We start from the raw sequence: 26,340 nt of genomic DNA on the forward strand, positions 1-26,340 counted from the left end.
GGAACTAATTTGTGTGGTAAAATTATCTGTCGGAAAATTTTGACTTTTGAAACGGATGAACTTTTAAAAATTTTTAAATTTTTTAAAAATAAACAAAAGCAAAACATATCAACCAAAATTTGTTACATAAAGTATAACATGTCATGAAAAAACAATCTAAAGGTTTAAGGTGTTATCCTTAAGTGCTTGATAAACTGGTCAATGCACAGAAATATTTACTATTTTATAAAGTTACTTAGATTCTATGAAAATATTGAAAAGTACTAGAACTGTGTGACTCCAAGTCCACAAATATTATTCTCCATCAATTAGTTTTGAACCCTAGGCAAAATATAACAAACAAAACTGCCAAATAATACACTCTCAAAGGTGGATATCAATGACTCACATGTATTAATGTCTTTACGATTGATTGCCTAATAATAAAAATTGATTTCCATGTCTAAAACAAATAAATAAACATGATACAAGACACAAAATATTCTCTAACATAACACACTTCAGTTGAGTCATTGCATTATTTTCTTCATTTTCATTTCACAGAAACCAACCCAACCCAAACAATAAGAAAGCAAAATCTCACAGCCACCCTTCTAGATATCTTTCAATATTATTCCTAGGGTTAAGGATATAATTTTGTTCCTTCATTTTTTAATGCAGTTTTTGAAGTCAGTCAGTAGGAATCTGAACGTCTACCCTTATCCTTAAAGGAATGAGGAAGTTGCCCGAGAATTTTAATTAGCATTTTCAAAGGGATTGGTTTCATCATATGACATTCTATGCCATAGTTCTTCAGTCTTTTTGCACAGTAACTCCTAAAGGACGTTTATGATCAGTCATTAAAGTAAACCGGTAATTAGGATTTGGGACTACAAAAGGTCACCAACCTGTTATCCAGGATGTAACAGTGATGTTCTCCTACTTTCTGTGAGATTCATAACTATATAGGGAAATAACTTTTAAACCCTGTCTTCAGACCTGTAAGGAATCACGGTGGTGGAAAAAAATAGTCACACTGGGATGCACATCCTGCACAAGAGTCACATTCTGGGTGCTGTCACACGTCGCGTTTACTGCATGCGTTTAAAAACGCATTGCTACAGCTGAAGGGATATTTCCCTAATTAAACAGCTGTTAACGCTTGCGTTTACAAAACGCAAGTGTTTACAAAACGCAAGTGTTAACGCATTGTTAACGCATGCGTTAACATCGCGGTTAACACATGTGGTTGTTAACACATTGTTAACACATGCGTTAACATCGTGGTTAACGCGTGCGTTTTGTAAACGCAGGTGTTGACAGCTGTTTAATTAGGCAAATCTCCCTTCAGTTGTAGCAATGCGTTTTTAAACGCATGCAGTAAACGCGACGTGTGACCGCACCCTCTGGCTTGATTGATCACCTATAGACTAGGTTCATTATCCCTAGATAGTAGGCAGCTGATAAGGGTAATAATCTTTATTTATGTAGCATCATCATATTCCGTAGTGCAGGGGTCTCAAACTCAATTTACCTGGGGGCCGCTGGAGGTAGATTCTGGGTAAGGCTGGGCCGCATCAAGTTTTCCACACAAAATGCGCTTACAAAATATCATTATTCAGATTCAAATGTCATGGCGTCTCCCAGCGCAAGGAAAGCCCCGAGCGGGGAGACGTGTTTTCTCTATGAACGCGTCCTGTGCACCGAGGGGTCCCAAGCTCCTACCGCACTGAGCCCAGTCAGGGACACTCCATCCCCCCCTCCCCCCCGGTACTTGCCTCCCCGTGTCCCTCCCATCGAAGAAGATGAAGTTGCCGCTCTGACTTGCACCAAGTGCGTTCAGAGCGGCGACTTCATCTTTTTCAAGTACCGGAGGGAAGGGGATTAACCGGTTACGGGCCCTTTCCTGTCTTTTCATGTCCATTTTTCACTCCCCACCTTCAAAAATCTATAACTTTTTTATTTTTACACGTAAAGAGCTGTGTGACGGCTTGTTTTCTGCGTAACAAATTGCACTTCATAGTGATGGTATTAAATATTCCATGCCATGTACTCGGAAGCGGGAAAAAAATTCCAAATGCAATGAAAATGCATTTGCGCCATTTTCTTGTGGGCTTGGATATTACGTCTTTCACTGAGTGCCCCAAATGACATGTCTACTTTATTCTTTGGGTCGGTACGATTACGGGGATACCAAATTTGTATAGGTTTTATAATGTTTTCATACATTTACAAAAATTAAAACCTGTACAAAAATTATTTTTTTGATTTTGCCAACTTCTGGCGCTAATAACTTTTTTATACTTTGGTGTACGGAGCTGTGGGTGGTGTCATTTTTTGCGAAATATGACAATATTTTCAATTATATCATTTTTAGGACTGTACGACCTTTTGATCACTTTTTATAGATTTTTTTATATTTTTCAAAATGGCAAAAAAGTGCCATTTTCGACTTTGGGCGCTATTTTCCGTAACGGGGTTAAACGCATTGTAAAAAACGTTATCATATTTTGATAGATCGGGCATTTTCGGACGCGTCGATACCTGATGTGTTTATGATTTTTACTGTTTATTTATATTTATGTCAGTTCTAGGGAAAGGGGGGTGATTTGAAATTTAATGTTTTTTTATTATAATTTTTTTTTTAAAAACTTTTTTTTATTTTTATTTATACTATTTTTCAGACTCCCTAGGGTACTTTAACCCTAGGTTGTCTGATCGATCCTATCATATATTGCCATACTACAGTATGGCAGTATATGGGGATTTTCCTCCTCATTCATTACAATGTGCTATCAGCACATTGTAATGAAGGGGTTAAAACGAAATAGCCTCGGGTCTACGGAAGACCCGAGGCTACCATGGAGACGGATCGCTGCCCCCGGGGGAGCGGCGATCCCAGGTAAGATGGCGGCGCCCATGCGCCGCTATCTTTTTGAGGCTGCCGGCAGCTTTGCCGGCAGCCATCGCTGTGAAAGCACCCGCGATCGGTGCTAGCACCGATCGCGGGTGTTACCGGTAAGCCTTTGCTGCAATATGCAGCAAAGACTTACCGGCTATGGAGAGGGCTCAGCCCGTGAGCCCTCTCCATGCAGCGCGACCCGACCGCCGCCGTGAATACACGGCGGGTGGTGCTTTTCCAGGTGGGGGCCGCAAAATGTTGTCCCGCGGGCCGCGGTTGGCCCGCGGGCCGCGAGTTTGAGACCCCTGCCGTAGTGCTTTACAAATCAGCTTATAATGGTGCAATTGTCATAGAGGACAATATTTAAGGCAGGAAAGGACCTCCCAGGGTGACGCTTCTGTCACTGTACCTTTTACTTATTGTTCAATGTTAATACCAGGAAACATAGGATTTAAGCATATATGTCAGAACACATTCCTTAACCCATTAAAGACCAGGACTTTTTCCATTTCTGTGTTTACTTTTTTAACTTACTGCATTTAAAACGCCACAACTTTAATATTTGTATTTACAGAGCCATATGAGGGCTTGTCATCTGCGCAACAACTTGTACACTCTAGGACAGGGGTCTCAAACTCGCGGCCCGCGGGCCAACCGCGGCCCGCGGGACAACATTTTGCGGCCCCCACCTGGAAAAGCACCGCCCGCCGTGTATTCACGGCGGCGGTCGGGTCGCGCTGCATGGAGAGGGCTCACGGGCTGAGCCCTCTCCATAGCCGGTAAGTCTTTGCTGCATATTGCAGCAAAGGCTTACCGGTAACGCCCGCGATCGGTGCTAGCACCGATCGCGGGTGCTTTCACAGCGATGGCTGCCGGCAAAGCTGCCGGCAGCCTCAAAAAGATAGCGGCGCATGGGCGCCGCCATCTTACCTGGGATCGCCGCTCCCCCGGGGGCAGCGATCCGTCTCCATGGTAGCCTCGGGTCTTCCGTAGACCCGAGGCTATTTCGTTTTAACCCCTTCATTACAATGTGCTGATAGCACATTGTAATGAATGAGGAGGAAAATCCCCATATACTGCCATACTGTAGTATGGCAATATATGATAGGATCGATCAGACAACCTAGGGTTAAAGTACCCTAGGGAGTCTGAAAAATAGTATAAATAAAAATAAAAAAAAGTTTTTAAAAAAAAAATTATAATAAAAAAACATTAAATTTCAAATCACCCCCCTTTCCCTAGAACTGACATAAATATAAATAAACAGTAAAAATCATAAACACATCAGGTATCGACGCGTCCGAAAATGCCCGATCTATCAAAATATGATAACGTTTTTTACAATGCGTTTAACCCCGTTACGGAAAATAGCGCCCAAAGTCGAAAATGGCACTTTTTTGCCATTTTGAAAAATATAAAAAAATCTATAAAAAGTGATCAAAAGGTCGTACAGTCCTAAAAATGATATAATTGAAAATATTGTCATATTTCGCAAAAAATGACACCACCCACAGCTCCGTACACCAAAGTATAAAAAAGTTATTAGCGCCAGAAGTTGGCAAAATCAAAAAAATAATTTTTGTACAGGTTTTAATTTTTGTAAATGTATGAAAACATTATAAAACCTATACAAATTTGGTATCCCCGTAATCGTACCGACCCAAAGAATAAAGTAGACATGTCATTTGGGGCACTCAGTGAAAGACGTAATATCCAAGCCCACAAGAAAATGGCGCAAATGCATTTTCATTGCATTTGGAATTTTTTTCCCGCTTCCGAGTACATGGCATGGAATATTTAATACCATCACTATGAAGTGCAATTTGTTACGCAGAAAACAAGCCGTCACACAGCTCTTTACGTGTAAAAATAAAAAAGTTATAGATTTTTGAAGGTGGGGAGTGAAAAATGGACATGAAAAGACAGGAAAGGGCCCGTAACCGGTTAATCCCCTTCCCTCCGGTACTTGAAAAAGATGAAGTCGCCGCTCTGAACGCACTTGGTGCAAGTCAGAGCGGCGACTTCATCTTCTTCGATGGGAGGGACACGGGGAGGCAAGTACCGGGGGGGAGGGGGGATGGAGTGTCCCTGACTGGGCTCAGTGCGGTAGGAGCTTGGGACCCCTCGGTGCACAGGACGCGTTCATAGAGAAAACACGTCTCCCCGCTCGGGGCTTTCCTTGCGCTGGGAGACGCCATGACATTTGAATCTGAATAATGATATTTTGTAAGCGCATTTTGTGTGGAAAACTTGATGCGGCCCAGCCTTACCCAGAATCTACCTCCAGCGGCCCCCAGGTAAATTGAGTTTGAGACCCCTGCTCTAGGAACACCATTTAATATTCTGTGTAATGTACTGATAAACTGGAGAAAATCTTCAATTGCTCCTCAAAAAATTGCCAAAAAACAAAGTTATACCATTTTCTAGCTGGCTCCACCTACCCATGAGCTCAATCTGTGAGCCCCCTCCATGCACCCTTTATGGCATTATGACGTACACTACTGAAGAGAAGATTGGGGTCACTTAGAAATGTCCTTATTTTTTAAAGAAAAACTCATTTTCTTTCAATGAATTTAACATTATATGAATCATAAATACAATCTATACATTGTTAATGTGGTAAATGACTATTCTAGCTGCAAACATGTATTTTTAATGGAATATCTACAAAGGTATATGTATATGTAGGCCCATTTCCAAAAACCACCACTACAGTGGTTTAAAGGGGTATTCCAGGAATCAGTATAATTCATATACAAATGGGTCCTTAAAATATAAGCCTATATGTAATTAGTTGTTATTTAAAATGTTGTTCCTGTAAGCAGAAAAATGCTGATGACATAGACCAGTGAACCTTTTAGAGACCGAGTGCCCAAACTACAACAAAGTCCCGCTTATTTATCGCAAAGTGCCAACACAGAAATTCTATTAGTGATTTATACTCCCTTCTCTGTCACAGCTTTCATTGATACCAGCACTCTGAGGAGAGCAATAAAGCAGAAAATAGTCCCAGGTACAGCTGTCACTTAAAAATAGCTCGGTGCACAGCAAGTCCTGGGCTGTCTGGGACTGCAGGAAGATACCTGGAGTCATCTCTGGTGATGGCCTGGGTGCCCACAGAGAGGGCTCTGAGTGCCACCTCTGGCACCAGTGCCATAGGTTCGCCATCACTGACATAGACTGTAATGAAGAATTAAAATGCTACTGGCCCTTTAATCAGTCTGTTAATTTCCTCCGTGCGGTCCATTGCAGAGCATACACAGGACAGAAGATGGCTGCTGGTCACATGTTCACATCACATGTCCTGCACCTGCCTGGGCAGGTCATGTGATCACCACTACGTTTGGCTGTAGTGGGTTGGTTGCAGTGCAGTCAGTATGGCCAGTGTTGTGGTGATGGCAGTTACACATTATTACTATGGTAACAGAGCAAGAAAACCTGTTACATCATCACTGGGAGCAGAGCATAAGAAGGAGGAGGAGTTACTGAGAACTAAAGAATCATGGGACTTGTAGTTTCCAGTGGCAGCCATCTTGGTGATAACTTTAGAGAGGCCATAAAATTTTGCGAATCATAAAATCAAACTATTTAAGCTCCATTTTGTGACTAATTTTTAACTAATGTGACTAAGTTTTGTTACAATGATTTATTTATAGCATTATGGGTTTTTGTATCAGATGTTCATATTCCCAGAATACCCCTTTAATGGTAGATTGTGTTTGCTATCTATGTAAAAAGGCTGAAGGATGTTTAGAAAACTCTTGAAAACCCTTGTTCGACCATGCTAGCACAGCTGAAAACAGTTTAGCTGATTAAAGAAGCAGTCACAAGTTGCAGTTACAACTGTATCACAATCAGTCGAGGTGGTTTTAGGTGCAGTTTTATCAGGTGCAATTTATCAGGTGAAGGACATAAACTGAATTGCTAAATTTGATTTTGAAGGGGAAACCTGTCCCACAAATGTCTTTCACCTGTTACATTTACAAAACTACACCTAAAACCACTTCAAACTGATTGTGATGCAGTTTTAATTGCAACCTGTGACTGCACCCTAAAACTGATCTTCCTTTGAGCTGGTTGAGAATCTGAAGCTTGACATATGTTTGTTCTATGAAACTCTCACAATGGCCCCATAGTAAGACTGTTCATTTACTATTGAACACAGAAAGTCTTGTCACATTTCTGCTTGTTTGTTTGTCTGTACATTTGTATTTTGTATCCTAGTAAAGGTTACTTTATAATGAAATTGTAATACCGTGCTTTTAGGGAAGAATAAGCCAGCTACAGACACATCAGACTCACATCTGAAGGTCTGGGTGCCAGTGCCACCTCTCACGAAGTTTCATTGCACATGTGACATACCTACAAAGCTTGTGGTACCAAGCAGACAGCGAGAGCTCTGGACCAAAGTTAGCATAAATGTTGGTTTCTTTTTTTAATGTGGCTGCGGCTAGTTCTCATACAGTGATTTGGGAAACTAAACCACTGATCCATAAGGTTCCCTTTAATCTCTTTAGACATCTCACAATTTGAGCACATTAATACTTTAACCATACCCTGCCTGTTAAGGTTTATGATCCAAGTTGCCTAAAGTGTACCCCCCCCCATCTTCTAAGTCATGCTATAAAGAAAAATGTCTCGGGTTGCAGGCTGTGTGCCTCTCAGTGTCAGCTGCAGCCTCACTTACCTCTCTGTGTTCCAGCGGCATCTCCCGCGGCTTGGAACGCCGACTCTGTAAGATTTAAAGGGCCAGTGCACCACTAATTGGCGCTGGAAGCCTCTGACCTGTTAAATAGCCGGCCTCTTCCTGTGACCCCTGCCGGATCTTTGTGCCTCATAGCCTTAGAGAAAGCGTTCCTGTTGTGATTCCTGTGCGTTTCCGTTGTGCCCTTCTGCCACATTCCTACCTTAATTTCTTGCTAGAAAAGTGGTATTATTTATGTTGGGGGTTAGGAAGAAACATATTTTTTGGCCTGTGCCCCTTATTTTTCAAGTCCCTAGCAACATACCTTGCTCCTGTGATCTACCAGTGTCGCATCAATAAGTCACATGATTTTTTGATTGAGGGGCATGAAGAAAAGTTTGTATCCCTAATAACCTTTTGCCCTTGCATCTGTGAGTGAGTATTTACAGTAGCTATACCTTTAGATGTGGAGATCAGCACGACAAGCCATTAAGAACATTCATATTTTTTTTACTGAACCATTAGCTCCAGGTAGATTCTATGATATTGATATTAAAGAAGGAATTGGAAAAGGTCCAGCTCTTGAACACCCATCTGTTAACAACATTTGGATCTACACATAGCTGTGTAGGGCTAAGATACTGCTTACCAAGTGAATGGAACCTAAGCTGCAGTGATGCCAATGGTGCAGTAATTTAACTGCCTGTCACGAGATCGCATACGCCAGCTGTTAACATTCTATTCAGCTTGGTAAGCTGGGGAGAAGCCTTGCTACAATCTGCTCCTCCTCCCCACATTGGCATCCAGCATGCCGGTGAGATTGGAAGCTACAGGCATCACCCCTTTGCATCACAGGCCATAGGCTTGAATAGGCTCTATTAATACAGAAGGCATTACTACTGGGGGCATTACTACTGGGAACATTTCCTCGGAACAAAATAAATGATCCATTTTTAAACAAATCTAAACAGCGAATTTGTTGAACGCAGCGCCAATACATACAATTTTGTGTAACACTATGGGGCACATTTACTTACCCAGTCCTGTCGCGATCCTCGAGGTCTGCTGTCCGACGAGGATGAAGTCCGGTCTGCTGTCCGACGAGGATGAAGTCCGGTCTGATTAACTAAGATTGTGCACCCGATATCCTGCATGTGTCACATCCCTGCTGAGGTCCCCGGGGGTTCACCTTTTTCCCGGTGTATGCGAGTGCATGTATTTCGACACAATTTGAATTTTAAATCCTGCACTTAGTCCGAATCAGTCGGGTTGTCCGACGGCCACGCCCCCGATTTGTGTCAAATGAAAGTCTGATCACGTGCGCCAAAAACCCCTGTTAAATGCAGCGCTAATCGGATACAGTCAGGAAGCCCAACGGAAATGCGGTGTGCGGACCCTTAGTAAATGTGCCCCATTATCTTTGCATGTCCGCCATCCTGGTTTGGCGGACAGACATCTCGTGGTCAGCAGCGTCCTCTTCTACCATCAAGGACTTACTGGAGTCCAATATGCTTACTATCTGACGACACAGTTTCCACTTACTGACTACTACTGGCATTATAACTACTGGGGGCATTATTACTAGTGTGGTCAGCACTACTGACTTCGGGGGCATTATAACTACTGGCTACTAGAGGCAGACATTACTACTGGTGACTAGGTCATATTACTACTAGGGGCACTATAACTATTGGCTACTGGGGGCATTACTACTGGCTATAGGGGGAATTATTACTCTTGGGGGCATTACTACTTGGGATAATATTACAACTGGAGCATAACTGGGCCTTAGACTTGAAAAGGCTTAACTTTTTTTTAAATCTCTCTACAGTGGGGGTTCTATTAATATGGGAGGCATTACTAATAGGGGGCATTACTACTGGCTACTAGTGAGATTATAACTACTGGTGTAATTATAATCACTGCCTAATGGGGGAATTATTACTAATGGGGGCATTACAACTACTGGCTACTGGGACCCCAACTACTGGCTATTAAGGGCATTACTACTGGGGGTATTATTACTACTGGGCATAACTGGGCCATATGCTTGAATAGGCTTAACTTTTTTTTAAAAAAAAATCTGTCTACATTGAGGGTTCTATTACTATGAGGCATTACTAATGGAGGCATTATAACCACTGGCTACTGGGACCACAACTACTGGCTACTGGAGGTATTACTACTTTTGGGGGCATTATTACTACTGGGGCATAACTGGGCCATAAGCTTTAATAGGCTTAACTTTTTAAACCTTTTAAAATCTGTCTACTGTGGGGCCTCTATTAATATGAAAGGCATTAATAATGGGGGCATTATAACTACTGGCACCGGGGGGGGGCATTAAATCCACTGCCTACTGGGGAATTATTACGAATGGGGGCATTACTGCTGGCTAACTGGGACATTATAACTACTGGCTATTTGGGAATTATTGCTATTTGTGGCATTATAACTACTGGGAACACCATTACGAATGGGGGCATTATTACTACTGGGGCATTACTTGGCCCTAGGCAGACAAGCAAAATTTCCCCCCTTCTGTAAAATTGTAGCAAAAATGCAACAAAATCAGAGCTTAGCCTGAGGAAAGAAATTAATTTCCCCCTAATTAAAAATTATAAGCCTGCTAATCTACAGTATGTCCCTACAGCAAAAATACTACACCTAAAATGTATATACTACAAATATAAATATACACCTACAATGAATGTGGCAAGTGCATAAATATATTCCAGCAATGAATATACCAAATACATAGATACCACTGACTATGCCACACATATAAAATATCCTGCACATATAAATATATACCCAAAAGAAACATGCAAACATAAATATATATCAGCGGTAAATAACCACACATAAATATATACCAGCATTAAATGTACTGCATATCTGGGCTTTACTCAGGCAGGCACAGACATCACTTCTGCTCAAAATAGCTTGTCACTGTTTACTTCTATGTCAGTGTTGGCCTGCTTCATCCCAGTCTTCAACCTGGTAGGCTCCTCATTTTTGGAAATCAGGTAGAGAACATCAAGGCAACTTCCCCAAGAAATAATGTATTTCTTATTTATTTATAATAATTTAACATATCTACACTACGACCCTAAAAAAATCATAGTCAATATAATATCCCCTAGATAACAGCTATGTACTCCTCAAAATTATATACTATTGTAAAGTTTCCCCCTTATTAATTCATATTTTACACTAGCATTTTTTCATTAATTTAGATAGTACAGCACCCCCAGTATATTTGTAGTCCCCGCACATGCCCCCAGATTATAGGTAATCCCTGCACTTGTCCCAATATATAAGTAGTCCACGCACATGCCTCCCAGTATATAGGTAAACCCCACACATGCCCCCCAGTATATAAATAGTCCCCACACATGACCCCAGTATATTGGTAGACTTAGGACATGCCCCCAGCATATGACCCCAGTATATTGGTAGTCCCCACACAAGCCCCCCAGTCTACATCTCCTGTCATTGTTATTTTTCCTATGAGGGGGAGCTACACAGAGACTTTTGTCTTGGTTATGCTGCAGTATTGATGTGCAGAACTTGGTTTTGGTGTTGTATTTATGTACATGGCCTGGTTCTGGAGTGATAAAGGGCTTCAATTTTAATCATAGTTAGCCAAATGTGGATTTTAAATTCTAAGCTGGAAGGTAATCTAAATCAAAATTGCTTTTAGATACAAAAAAAGTACATTTATATATTATATTAATATGAGGATCATTTTAAATATTGTTATTCGTTATTGCAGTATGTATGGTTTATTACATTGGGTATGGCACAACTGACTCGCTCCTAAAGTAGGGAGCTTGTTGTTAAAAATTTGAATCCCACCCCTGAACCCCCACCCCTAAGCCTGGGTTCACATTGCGTTTTTGCTATATTCTGTAAGGACACGTCGGACAGATTCCCGACGTGTCCTTACAACATATGGCACAGACAGTGGGACATATGCTTATACATTGGGTCAGCCGTGGACTCCTCAAACCTCCTGAATGCAGGAGAGGAGTGAACGTTGTGGGCAGCTGATGATTGGCTGCTGCTGATGTACAGGGTGCATCACTAGTGATGTCGCCGTCTTTATAAGGACCGGTCTCTTAACCTACTGCTGAGTTACGTATCCACTCAGCGAGATTGGAGATACATTATGCTGCATCTGCTCCCCATAGGCTACTATTGCCTCCACTGAGCGTATACGTCACTCAGCAGGAGATAGCAGGATGGAAAGACGTAGCTTGCCATATCTTTCCATCCGGTCTTTTTCAGTGAATGCGTAGTATAGTGGTCAGGCGGAGGCAACGATTATGGCTCCCTATGCCAGTATATGTCAATGGCTACACTAAGTGTATATGTCAGGAGCTTGATGTATACACTGAGTGTTTACAAAAAAATGTTAACCCAGCCTAATATAGATAACCTATTGTAATGAAAGACTACCAGTATCTAAGTCTTAGACAACCCCTTTAATTGTATTTACTAGTTTACTGCGTAAAGGGAACCTGTCACCAGGAGACCCATTTTTATCACTCCACCAGTCCCCACAGAGCATAGCACATACACTGCCAAAGTGTTTTTGTATAAAAAAATAGGTTTTACAGAAACAAAAGATATGTTATATAGCACCTTTCAATACCATGTGTTCTGTGACTAGGCACTTGTCACCTGGGAGTGGCTGGATATTTTAAAAGGACCCATGGAGGAGCAGTTTCCCAAGAGTGGGGGTAAACTGCTCCTCCATATATGAAAACACCCATCACTTGGCTTAGCGACGACGCCCCCTGCTCCTCTACAGCCATTCCCGAGTGATGGGAGTTATTCATTTATTTGAAAAGGACACACGGAGGAGCAGTTTCCCAAGGGTGTGGGGGGGGGGCTGCTCCTCTATAGCCGCTCCCAGGTGACGAGTGCCTAGTCAAACAGCATATGGTATTTAAATGTACTATATAACATATCTTTTTTTCTGTATTTTTTTTTTTATACAAAAACACTTTGGCAGTGTATGTACTATGTTCTGTGGGGACTGGGGGAGTGCTAAAAATGTGTCTCCTGGTGATAGGTTCCCTTTAAGGGCATGGAAAGTATTGAGCAATTCTCCTGTTATGTCTTCCTATTAGGCCCCTTCTACACTTGCGTTGCAGATAATGTCAGAGTCTGAACAGGGTGCGATCAGGGTTTGTTCAGTGAAAAACTGACATTTTGCATAAGAGTTCAATCAGGTTTCAGTCAGAGTTGCGTGAAAATAACTCAGAACTGATCTCTATCTTTTCTATGGAAATTGAAGCGTGAAAAACGCATTGCACTTGCATGTGTCTCAGAGTGCAATTTGTTTTTGATGCATCTCCATAGACTTGTATGGTGCATTTTTCACGCGCGTGACTTGCAAAAGTAGAGCATGCTGAGATTTAAACGCGCGTTTAAAAAAACACGCATGTGTGCGTGAAAAAAAAATGCAAGTCTGGAAAAGCCCATTGATTACAATGGGTCAGAGTGCAATGCAAGTTTTGCATGTCAAAAGCACACGCATGAAAAGCGCAAGTGTGGAAGGGGCCTTACTCCTTTGCCAGGCTTGAGAAGAAGCACTACAGCACCATCTATGGATGAAATGCAAGTAACACATGTATTCAGTAGATCACCACAGTGCACTCCAAACAAACAAGATGATCTTTTTTTAAGGCTAAATATATTCATAAGGCTGTGCCAATTCTCCATTTTATTTACAACCAAACATCTAACCTGTCGGCTCAGTTTCTTAAACTAACCCATACACTTTAATGGGTGAATTATTTATATGAAAATGGGCCAATATCACATTGTAACAGATCATGTGTTAAAACATATGTTAGTGTAGTATCTTAGCATGTGGTAGAAGCAATCAGATACCCAAGAGTTAAAGTACCCAAGGAGGTCTAAAAACTAGTGAATTTTTTTTTTCAGAAAGTAAAAAAGTTTAAAGTTTAAATTACCCCCATTTTCTTGAACTGATACAAAAATAAATAAACAATAAAAATCATAAGCATGTTAGTCATCGCCGTGTCCTGATCTATTAATATATGAAAGTGGTTATTGAACTATAAAGTGTAATATCCGAAACACCACTTATTTTTCATTTTGCAACCTTAAAAAATTGAATGCAAAGTGATCAAAAGGTTGTACAGTATCCAAAACGGTAGCAATGAAAAATGCCCAATCTATTAAATTTTAAAAATTATTATTCCCATTGTTGAAACCAATAACAGGAAATAACGTAGCAAAGTCGGATTTACCACTTTTTTTAAGAGGACCTGTCACCCTTAAAAAATGCTACTTACTAAAGTAAGCAGCTTCTAGCGCAACCCCATTTTTAGCATTGTTAATCTGCTTAAACACTGGTGTATATCTGAATTCCTGTTACCTGTCTACTCCACCATCCAGGGCGGTTTTATCTGCTGAAGGCAGGGCCGTAGCTCGTAGGGATGTCGCAGGGTGAGTTCCCCACCACTTACCCAGTCTGACAACTAGTGTCAAACTTGGTTGTGATTGCCCTGTTGCTGGATAAGTTCTTTACACCCATGTAGGAGTCTGCTATGGGCGCAGCCTCTCTAAATTACGCAGGACAGCCAAGGGGGGAATTTTAAGACTACTATTAAAAATGCCAGTATTAATGAATTCCCCCCAATCGGTCCAGCACATGGTCCGTGATTTTCAGATCGACCACAGTCATCTGTTCACTGATAAAAAAGCTGATGAAATAACTGGGATGCAAACTGTATCTAATGTTTTGACACGTTGTGCCCAAATTGATTTGATGTATTTTATATACTCTGGGAGACAAAAGTGTAAGTTCCATTATGTCTAAAAGAAAAAATAGCGCTTATTGCAAAACTATTTACTATGGTATGATTAAAATATCAAAGTGCAACCTGATAGAATATCAAATGTAAGTCTTTGTAACATACAGAAACTGAATAAAGTTTTTGCTCCAATTATAAATGGAAGCCAAAAAACAGATCTGAACATGGATTTATATTGTAGTAATATATCATAAATGCTTTATGGCAACATGTAGGGAGCATATTCTTAATTTTGTGAGCCTTAGCAGGATTTGGTTCTTTATGTGTGGGATTACATAACAAACCTTGCAAATTTGAGATGCATAGAGTAGAAGATGATGGATTCCAAGCCTATCTTGATTCTTGGGAAGAAATTCCTGTAGGCTCCCATTAGGAAGATATTCCATGACCAATTGGAAACTTCGACGACCTTATAACAAAGAAAGAAATAAATAATTATGATGTCATAGAACAATTATAGTTTCTATTACAAACAGGTGAGCTAATATTTTATGAATATTTTTAGATTTAGCAAGTCTACAATAGTTTTAAAAATAAGGAGAGCAAGATTCTGTGACCAACAGAATCAGAGGTGGTTTCAGAGTGCCATGGGCCCTGGGCTGTATAAAAATTTACCTTCTTCATATGGTAATATAATCGGCTTCTTGGAGAATGGAGGATGCATCTATTCTTGCTGCTTTCAATCTGTGGTTTCAGGATCCTTTGGAGGATCTTTAAATGTCTTGTAATGGCTCTTGTGTACATGTGAATTGAGGGCAGGTACAGATGTACAATGATTTCAAAGGTGAAGGTCCTTCTCAGTATAAAATTTTATATATGGTTTGGGTGGCCATGGGTTACCAAGATGGCTTGGGCCCTGAGCTACCGCCCTAACCGTCTTCATTATAATCCACTACTGAATAGAATTGCTTGTTGTTAATATTACATTGTACAAAGGTGCTGGTTGGATAATGAGCTGGAGACTCCCGAGAAAAGGTTATAAAAGTACAACACCCCTGACGCTGTATAGGCAGAGGAGTAGTTGCGAATCAGACCCTTTGTCTGTGTGCCCCCAGCAGGGGAGCCTGTGCAACTCACTTCAGGGTCATATAGTTAGATAGAGGTAATTATGCAGCGGTAGATACTGCCTGGATAGGCAATGGTTAATCGGATTTACTAATGTTTATTATCCAATGATGTTCCACCTTTGTAACTGGAGTGTGATTGGAGAGTGAGCACCACCTGACCAGATAGTAACAAAACCCCTGGACAGGAAGTGACAAGTCCTCTTTAGGCCCAGCTCCTGACTGAGGAGCGTCTCTTGGAACCTAGATCCTGACTGAGGAGCGTCTCTTGGAACCTAGATCCTGACTGAGGAGCATCACCTTAGGAGCACAAGCCTACCTCATAGGCCTCAGCTCTCAATATAGAGCACAGACTGTCAGTGACCACAGAGATAGTGTGTCACACCTCTAGGGCCACACACAGAATACCCCGGATTAAAGCTGCAGCTTCCATATCTGGACACAGCTACAGCCCTGCCTGCACCTACTACCAGGCTGGTGAACTACTCCTGAGGATCACTCTCCATGACCACTCTCAGTAATCCGGACTCTCCAATAATCCGGCATCTGTACAAGATCGTTTGGATCGTTTGTCTGCAGTTGGTTGAATAAAGAACCATGAGTTATTTTGCACAACGTTGCCTCTGTCTGGTCCCTGCACACGGCTGTAACATCAAGGGCTCCCCCCATCATCATCCAGGGACTCATACCAGGACACTAAGGGGTTGCCCCAGGGAGATTCAGTACATCAGCCTCTCTCTCATTTAATTTCTTGCACACACCACCTGCTGGAGACCTGCCAGGCTGTAGGAAATCCCTCTGGTCCCCATACCAAGCACCGTGACCACAGTGTACCTAGGCCGCAACCGCCGGCCACTCTGGTATTCTGAGCCCCGGCTGCCTCCAGGCCCCACTAAGGCCTGCAGGTCTCTGAGCCCAAACTAGAGCCTGTCTTGGAATACTGCATAGCAGCTCCACATCCATCTCCATCATAGTCTGAAGGCTGTGAGCAAACTCTTCTGTAAACATCCAACCAGCAACCTTGAAACAGTTGAAACGTTATCTACTGTTGTTGCCGTGTTCCGGAATAAAATGTGAGTTTTATGGTCAACATCCATTGTCTCCATGTGATCCCTGCCTAAAGATGCTAACATCAAGGGGACCCCACTTACCATCTGGCCAGGGATCACAACTCCTACAGTGGGAGTGCCCCAGGGAGAAATAACATACATCTGCAGCATCTCACTTCTTTCTTGCAAGTTTACCTGACAAACTCCTGCCCAGCATGGATGAGGACTTTTCCTCCTGGCACCGAGAACTAGTCGATTTCTAGAACCGTGCTCAGCCAGTCACTCCGGTACTAATGGGAATCCAGCGGCCCCCAAGCCCAAAAGGTTAGCTGGAGAAGCTGTCTGCTACATATTTCTTCTAAAAACTGTATTTTGGAACTAAATATAGTAATCAGGTCGACTAGACTATAGCTATAGTTAAAAAAATAAATACCTCTCAATATTATGTTATGAGGACACTCTTAAAGAAATTTTTAAACATGGTATCACTATGGTCTCTACTAGAGCCACAACTTTGGGCAATACTTTCTCACTCAAGTATTTTTTGTCAGAAGAACATCAAGATTCTTGGCTCACACATAGGGGCAGTTACTGCTGCGGTGAAATCAGATGTAACATCTGCAAACACATGCTAAACACTTCTACCTTTAAATCTTACACCAACCAAACCTCTCTTAGTATTAGCAGGCACATGAATTGTGAAATTTCTTGGGTAGTTTATCTCATCGAATGCATACATTGTCATCTCCAGTATGTGGGATGTACCGCACAAAGGCTTAAAGACCGCATATCAGAGCGCATTACATGGCTAATCCTAAAAATATAGCAAGCATCCGCTGCATTACAGGAGCCTCGAAACACTTTAGGGATTCACATGCGGGCTCTGTTACTCACATGCATGTCACTGCCATTGATTACACTGCAATAGATAAATGGGGAGGAGATCATAGCAAAAATGTAATCATGAGGGAGGCAAAATGGATCCTTACACTGGAGACACATGTCGTCTCATTACTCTGCTTATTCTACACGTTTGTTCTATCACTGCACACCTACAGGTCATGTGACTAGTGGGCAGTTTTTTCAAACCCATTTCCTTTGCAACATATGTTGGCGTCCTCACCATGTTTACATAAGGTATGAAGGACCATATGGATGCGGTCCAAAACGGGTTAGCCTAACATGCTTGTGCACAATTTTTATGTTTTTGGACTTTTTGTTTCTTTTTATGGATTTACTAATAAAGAAAGTAACAATGTTTTACTCAGCTGGTGACGAAGGATTTATCTCTTTCTACAAACTTCTATTTCAACTTGGGCCCGGACCAAGCTACATCCAGAAAGAACACGCTCTCCTACTACCCGATGAAAAACACTCCGGGGTGAGCAAACACATATTGCTTGTACATAGGGGGCAGTATTATAGCAGTTATATTCTTGTACATAGGGGGCAGTTTTATAGCAGTTATATCCTTGTACATAGGGGCAGTATTATAGCAGTTGTATTCTTGTGCATAGGGGGCAGTATGTACCTGCTGCATGGATTCAGACAATTTCCATCATATTATGATCTTGTTTGTGCACTGTATTGTCGTCTGCTGTACGGTCCTTTATTTCCTTTATTTATATAGAGTACATAGATTGGGCATTGATACACAGAGATTGCATCCCCATGGAACTCACAATCTAATCAACCTACCAACCTGCACCAGTTGTTTCTGGCAGGAACTTGCTTTGTTCCATGAAGGGAAGTGGTATGACAATGCAGCCCTAGGACCGAAAAAGGTTGTGAAACTCTAGCTCTAGAGTCATTAACTTGGAGATAATAAAAAATGGACACTGCCTAATTAACTAATTAATCTAATTAACCCCTATGGGTTAATTAACACACTAGGGTGTTATAGTACGTCCCTGCGGGAAGATATTCCCCGCACGGGGACGTTCTACAAGGTCCCGCTTCTGGCATCGGCTCACGCTTTTGACACCGTGCTCTAACACTCACGATCAGACCCAGCTCCCATTGCAAGTGTTAACCCATTACACGCCACGGTCAAGTGTCTTCCCCCTATGGATCGGATCCCCCGTGCTGCTTACAGGGGGATCTGATCCACTTTTGAGCAGCCCTGAGGTTTGCCAAGTGCCCAATCTCTGACTGCCCAATCTCTTCTGCAGTCAGACCTCTTCTGCATGCTCAGACAGCTTACATTACATTGCTCTACTATGAATTGGTATTTATTACGGGTGCCCCTGCAACCCATGTTCCAGGTCGCGGGCACACCTGTGCCCCTCGATGTGCCCACATTCCAGGTGAAGCTAAATAGAACAAGATTTTCTCCAAATTAGCTTTTATTCAGTAAAATTGAATAAAATACACAAAACCCCTACATTTGTGGTATCGCTGCGTCTGTGACAATCTGCATAATAAAACAGAATCACTATTGGACCTGCACAGTGAACCCCGTGAAAAAACAACCCCAAAAAACACTCCGAAAAAAGATCATTTTTAATTAATACCCTTTAAAAATGCTCTAAAAAGTGATGTAAAAAATGTTATGTGCTCCAAAATAAGACCAAAGAAGAACAAAGCTTTTTGCAAATAAGCCCTTAGCTGCATTTGTCAGCCAAAAAATAAAAAAGTTATGCATATGAAAATTTATGCAAATTACTTTTTATTCAGTAAAATTGGGGAAACAAAATCTATGAATGAGGTATTTTCCTAATCATGGCGACCCATAGAATAAAAATAATATACTATTTTTATGGTATGGTAAACAGCCAAAAAAACCATAAAAATCTTCCTAAAGATGATCTTCATTTTCTTTTCCAAACAAGAGTTAATAAAATCTACCCCCAAATTACCGTATATACTCGAGTATAAGCCGACCCGAGTTTAAGCCAAGACCCCTAATTTTACCACCAAAACTGGGAAAATCTATTGACTCGAGTATTAGCCGAGGGTGTAGTATACAGCCAGCCAGCCTCCATGTAGTATACAGCCAGCCAGCCTCCATGTAGTATACCGCCAGCCAGCCCCCTGTAGTATACAGCCAGCCAGCCCCATGTAGTATACTGCCAGCCAGCCCCATGTAGTATACTGCCAGCCAGCCCCATGCAGTATACTGCCAGCCAGCCCCATGCAGTATACTGCCAGCCAGCCCCCAGTAGTATACAGCCAGCCCCTAGTAGTATACAGACAGTCCCATGTAGTATACAGCCTGCTCCATGTAGTATACAGCCTGCCTCATGTAGTATACACCTGAGTGAAGTTGCCCCCCCCCCCCACCTTGTCCAAATCAAACAAAATTGGTGTCAAACGTTTGTGCTGGTTTGTGCACCAGAAATTTTCATTTGTGCCGCTATCCTTTTTAAGATATTCATGAAAGTTTCCAGAGGTCATCAGAGGTCAACCAGCCCCCCCACATTGCCCAAACCAAACAAAGCTGGTGCCAATCAATTCTGCTACGTTTGTGCTGCTCAAATTTTGTTTGTGCTGCTTTTGTTTTGAATATGTGAACAAAAAATGAAAGGTCAAAAGTTCAAGCAGCCCCCCCACATTAGCCGAATCGAACAAAACTGGTGTCAAACGTTAGTGTTAGTGCACAGGTGACCGTTACTTGTTTTATGGGGGCACAGCGAGGCGCAGAAGGGAAGGAGCCCTGCATCTGCCAGGATTTTAGTTTTCTTGTTGCCCCCTTTTAAAGGCTATAAAATTTTCGCTTTTCCGTTATTTGGGCCATGTGAGGGCATTTTTTTTGCGGGATGAGATGCTTTTTCCAGTGTTACCATTTTGGGGTTGGTATCACCTATTGTTGAAAATTTAGGAACTTTTTTTGAGGTCATGAGTAAAAAAGCATCAATTCTGTACTGGATTTTTTACTTTTTTTGTTTTTTTTCGTGTTCACCGTATAGCCTAATAATCATGTTATCTTTATTCTATGGGTCGATACGATTACGGGGATACCAGACATGAATATTTTTTCTGATGTTTTACTAAATTTGCCAAATAAAACCCTAATGTGGGGAAAAATCTATCATTTTTGCATCGCCGTCTTCAAAGTGGCATAACATTGTTACGTTTTTGGCTACAGTGCTGGTTGATGGCTTGTTTTTTGTGGGACATGTTGTACTTTGCAACAGTATCATTCTGGAGTACATATGTTTTGTTGATCACTTTTTATAGCATTTTTAGTGGGTTTGACAGGTTTTTAAAGTTTTTTTTTTTTACGGCATTCATCATATGGGTTCAATAGTTATTTAGTTTTATTCTATGGATTGTTACGGACGTGGTGATACTATATATGTGGGGTTTGTGTTATGATTTAGATTTTTGAGCGTTATATGTCTCTTTATATGTTTTGGGGCTTATGGGCATTTTTAGCGATTTATAAATTTATTTTTTTATTGAAAAACATTTTTTTTTTACATTTTTTTACTTGATCATCTGATTGCTTGTTCATGATAATACTCTGCAATACTCATGTATTGCAGGGTATTAGCAGTGTCAGCCTATGCAGATGCATAGGCTGACACTTTGCCTTTAAGATGACGTCACAGACCCGATCGGACCCCAGAGGTGCCATAGCAGCGATCGGCGTCCCCGAAAATGGCGCGGGGGCGCCGATCGTGGGGTAAAGACCCCCGGAAGGCATGTTAAATGCCACGGTCGCGTTGGCATTTAACGGGTTAAACACCCGCGATCGGAGCCCACTCCAACCGCAGGTGTTAGCCGGGGATGTCAGCAGTAGATTACTGCTGAAATCCCGCGACCCCCGATGCCGGTTCGGCTGCTGTGCAGAGCTGAACCGGCATCGTCTCTGCACTGTAGCTGTACTGCGCTGAACGCTATTCGCGGGACTCGGCGCAGTACAGCTACGGTGCAGAGCGCTAAGGGGTTAACACAGCGATAACAAGTTTTGTTAAACGCATCGTAGACAATTAGGCAAATCTCCTCAGCTGTTGTAATGTGTTTTGAAAACAAAAGCATTAACACCACATGTGAATGCACCCTAAGGCCGCGGTCACACGCACCGCTAGGCGTCCGTTCCTAACGCGACGATTGGCTTATCATTTGCATGCGTTTCCCTGGAAATGCATGTGCGTTCGGGCTGAGGACCTCCCCCTGTGCATTGAAAATGCGCGTGAAAAACTGAGAAACTGAACAAACTGACTGAAAACTGATTGAACTCTGATGTAAAATGTCAGTTTTTCACTGACCAAACCTTGATCGCACCCTGATCAAACTCTGACGTGATCTGCAACGCAAGTGTGGAAGGGGCCTTAAACCTTGTAAAATAATAATCACAATACCTAGATGGCTTCAAACAATAAGTAGGGAACATATGATACTCACCTGCGCTATAGCATATCCCTTTGTACTTTACAATATAGTCACTGTGGAGAGCACGAAGAATGAGACTCTCCCTGTGGAAATCCCGGACATGTTCAGCTGTACTGTGCTGAAGCTTTTTCACTGCAACCAGCTCTCCTGTATTGTCTCCTAAAGGGTCATATCTGCAGAGCTCCACACTGCCAAAGTTCCCCTAAAGACAAGACAAACAAATGTTTCTTTCACATATCTTGACGCTTGTAAAGGAAGAAAAGTACATTAACCCCTTAAGGACGCAGCCATTTTGTAGCTTAAGGCTCAGCCCTATTTTTTGGATTCTGACCTGCGTCGCTTTATATGGTTATAACTTTTGAACACTGTTACTTATCAAAGCGATTCCGAGATTGTTTTTTCCCCACATGTTGTACTCCATTTTAGTGGCAAATTTTGGCTGGTAAGTTTTGCGTACAAAAAAAAAAGAAAATATGATAAATTTTTTTAAAAATTTGCCATTTTCGAAATTCAAAATCATTGCGTTTTCAGGCAGATAGATTTACCACCTAAATAAGTTGCTGAATAACATTTCCCATTTGTCTACTTTACATTTTCATAATTTCTGAAATGTTTGGATAATTTATTTTGATGTCACGCGGCTTACAAAAAGAATATCGCTTTTCCGGATTTTCAGAATTGACTATTTTGGGGATAAATACAGTTTTGAATGAAATTTTACATATTTAGCATCAAAACCCCCTATATAACCAACCCATTTTCAAATCTGCACCCCTCAAGCTATCAGAAACCGCTTTTACGAAGATTGTTAACCCCTTGAGATCTTCATAGTAATTGAATCAAAATGGAGGTGAAATTTAGAATGGTCAAATTGTTCCCTTATACGTTCATTTAGCACTAAAATTTACACATTTCCAAAATATAAAAAGAGAAAACCCACCATACAATTTGTTCTGCAATTTCTCCTGAGTACAAAGACCCCCCACATGTGGCCATTACTTGTGTTATGGGGGCACAGCGAGACGCAGAAGGGAAGGAGAGCCCTGCAGCTGCCAGGATTTTAGTTTCCTCATTGGCCCCTTTTGAAGGCTATAAAATTTTCGCTTTTTCGTTATTTGGCCCATGTGATGCCATTTTTTTGCGCGATGAGATGCTTTTTCCATTGTTACCATTTTGGGGTTGGTATCACCTATTGTTGAAAATTTAGGAACTTTTTTTGAGGGCAGGAGTAGAAAAGCATCAATTCTGTACTGGATTTTTTACTCTTTTTTTTTTTTTTTGGTGTTCACCGTATAGACTAATAATCCTGTTATCTTTATTCTATGGGTCGATACGATTACGGGGATACCAGACTTGAATATATTTTCTTACGTTTTACTAAATTTGTCAAACAAAACCCTAATGTGGGGAAAAATCTATCATTTATGTATTGCCGTCTTCCAAGTGGCATAACATTGTTACTTTTTTGGCTACGGAGCTGGTTGATGGCTTATTTTTTGCGGGACATGTTGTACTTTGCACCAGTATCATGTCGGAGTACACATGGTTTTTTGATCACATTTTATAGCATTTTTTGTGGGATTGAATAGCTAAAAATCATAATTTTTGGAAGGTTTATAGCAGTTTTTTTTTTACAGCGTTTATCGTGGGGGTTCAATAATGATTTACTTGTATTCTACGGGTTGTTACGGACGCGGTGATACTATATATGTGGGGTTTTTGTTATGATTTAGACTTTTTTGGGGTTATATGTCTCTTCATATGTTATGGGGCTTATGGGCATTTTTATTGATTTATTACTTTATTTTTTATTGAATAACATTATTTTTTTTACTTTTTCACTTTTTCCACCATGGGAAATGACCAAGCAATCATCTGATTGCTTGTTCATGATAATACTCTGCAATAATCATGTATTGCAGGGTATTATCAGTGTTAGCCTATGCACTTGCATAGGCTGGCACTATGCCAGTAAGATGACGTCACAGACGCCATCTTACTGGCAGTGCCTGCAGGCAGTGCTGGGGACCGGATTGGACCCCAGCACTTCCATAGCAGCGATCGGTGCCCCCCCGAAAACGGTTCAGGGGGGGGGCGATCGTGGGGGAAAGACACCCCAGAGACATGTTAGATGCCGCGGTCGTGCTGACCGCGGCATTTAACGGGTTACACACCCGCGATCGGAGCCGACTCCGACCGCGGGTGTTACACTGGGGTGCCGGTGTTTTCCCGATGCCGGTTCGGCTCTGATCCAGAGCCGAGCCGGCATAAGCGCCGTGGCGGATATATCCGCCACTGAGCGCTAAGTCACTGCGCTCCGTGGCGGATATATCCGCCACGGAGCGTGAAGGGGTTAATCAAAGGGGTTTTCCCGAAAAGATAACAGATAACTTACCAACATAGGATTGGAACTATGTACTTGGCCATCTCTGTTAGCAGCAAGGAAATAAATGCAGTGGTAGTCATCATGAACAGAGATGGACCTTTACTGATCATGAGATACCCTGTTGTCATCTATTGATGGCACTACAGGTCGAGCATGCTCCCTGCAGCTTCATACTATTTAATAGTCAAGTTGGAAATTTAGCCTTCTCTGGCACACTCCTAGACTCTCCTAAACAATACTTGGGATGTTGTTAATGCTACAATACGGCATTTGGATGTCATAGTAGAACATACTCTAATGAAGTATGTAATGATGTAATCAAGGGTCAATGTAAGATCACAATGGGGAATTGTATAGTGTTTATGACCATTGAAATGTAAATTAGGGTCACTGTGATTTAAAAATGGACATTGTGATGTCATAATAAGGTTATCTGATGGACATCTAAAATGGACATCTTAATGTCATAGTGATTATTATGATGTAAAAAAAAATAGCTGATGTCACATTGGGACAATGTGAAGGTTTGTGACAATGCAGAATAGTGATATCACACTGGATTTTGATGTCACAGTGGGGTGTTGTAATAGGAAGGCATTGTATTTTCATACTTGGCATTGTAATGTCATGATGGGGCCTTTTGTTATGACAACTGATGTCATCATGTGGCATTGTGAAAGGCGCCTTTAGATGTCATAATGTGGCATTGTACTGTTATAAAAGGACATTGTGATGTCATAATGATGCTCTGTGATTTTTTTTTTAATAGCATTGTGAGATCATGAAGGGACACTGTTGTCCCAGTGGGTACTGTGATTCTAAAGAAAGGGGCACAGTATTTTTATAATTGCCAATGTGATGTCATAATGGATACATCTGATACCACAATGGGGCATGGTGATATCATAATGGGACATTTAGATGTCACAATTGGGCATTATAGTATCACAATGTTGGATCTGTGATGTATTAATAGCATTGTGATATCATGAAGGGAGATTATGATATAAACCTGAGGAATATTGTGTTCATGAGTCCATCCCATCTAACATCTAACAAAAAGGAACTTTCCCTAGTAATGTCAAGAGCTGCAAATCCTGCTCTCTGATTTTGATCACAGACAAGATACAGATCCCCAACACACAGCAGTAATATGACATCCCAGCCACATTCTTATGTTCCACTTCTAATGTGGTCCACCTGATTGTGTGCACAAAATGCCTTTGTTGGAGAGACAGGAGAAAAACTTAAAGCCCGGATAAGGTCTCATCTACCTTTGGCAAAACACTTTTGCACTCATGGCCATAATACCCTTGATATGAAGGTTCTAGTATTAAAGGGCAATTTTTGGTCAAAAAATAAGAGATGAATTTGGGAATACAAGTTTATTACCCTCTTTGACACCCTTCACAAAGGACGCAATCTATCAAAGGGATTCATGACCCACTACAACCTATAACAAATTTTATCTTGAGATAGTGGTCATCAGAGACTCCAGAGTCATCAACTTGGAGGCAGTAATCCATCACATGGCCCAAGTCATCTAATTAAGGACCTGTTGTCCCAACTTTGTTATTGCTGTTATCCTTTTGTTTAAATTTTGTTTGCATTACTTCTCTGTTCATGGTGTATAAGATCTGTGTCACTCCATACCATGCCTGATGAAGGGACCATAGCTGTCCCGAAAGCTTGCTTGTAACGTCTTATATTTCAGTTAGCCATTAAAAGCTATCACAATCTCAAGATGGTTACTTTATTAGGTTAAGAAGGCTACGACATGCAACAGGAATGTCGCATTGTGATGGCATTGTAATATCATAGTGCGACATTTTCATGTCAAAATGGGGTCTTTGCTGTCCTAAAAGTGCCTTCAGTAGTCATAATGAGACGTTGTGGTGTCATAATGGGCATAGTGATATAACAGTGGTGACCTGTGATATCTTAATCATTGTAGTACCATAAGGAACATTGTGATAGCATACTGGGCAATAGATGTTCTCTTATATCATGCCTGAAAAGACCTAAAAGACTCAAAAACAAATACAGATTTTTCCTTTGGCCATTAACCCCTTAACGACCAGG

The 26,340-nt window shown here is 41.4% G+C and overlaps 1 protein-coding gene across 3 annotated transcripts in view; it reads right to left on the minus strand.

Annotated features, from left to right (window-relative positions):
* The window catches only part of JAK3 (Janus kinase 3), a 156,343-nt gene that overhangs the window by 14,800 nt on the left and 115,203 nt on the right, over positions 1–26,340 (minus strand). For all 3 annotated transcript variants that reach the window (XM_072156843.1, XM_072156833.1, XM_072156824.1), the window contains exons 19-20: positions 21,885–22,074; positions 14,707–14,831 (exon numbers count right to left, since the gene is read on the minus strand). In XM_072156843.1, the coding sequence (XP_072012944.1) occupies positions 14,707–14,831; positions 21,885–22,074 (315 nt within the window). The remainder of the gene's footprint in view (positions 1–14,706; positions 14,832–21,884; positions 22,075–26,340) is intronic.

This window comes from Engystomops pustulosus, chromosome 1 (assembly GCF_040894005.1).
Source record: "Engystomops pustulosus chromosome 1, aEngPut4.maternal, whole genome shotgun sequence".
Lineage (NCBI taxonomy): Eukaryota > Metazoa > Chordata > Amphibia > Anura > Leptodactylidae > Engystomops > Engystomops pustulosus.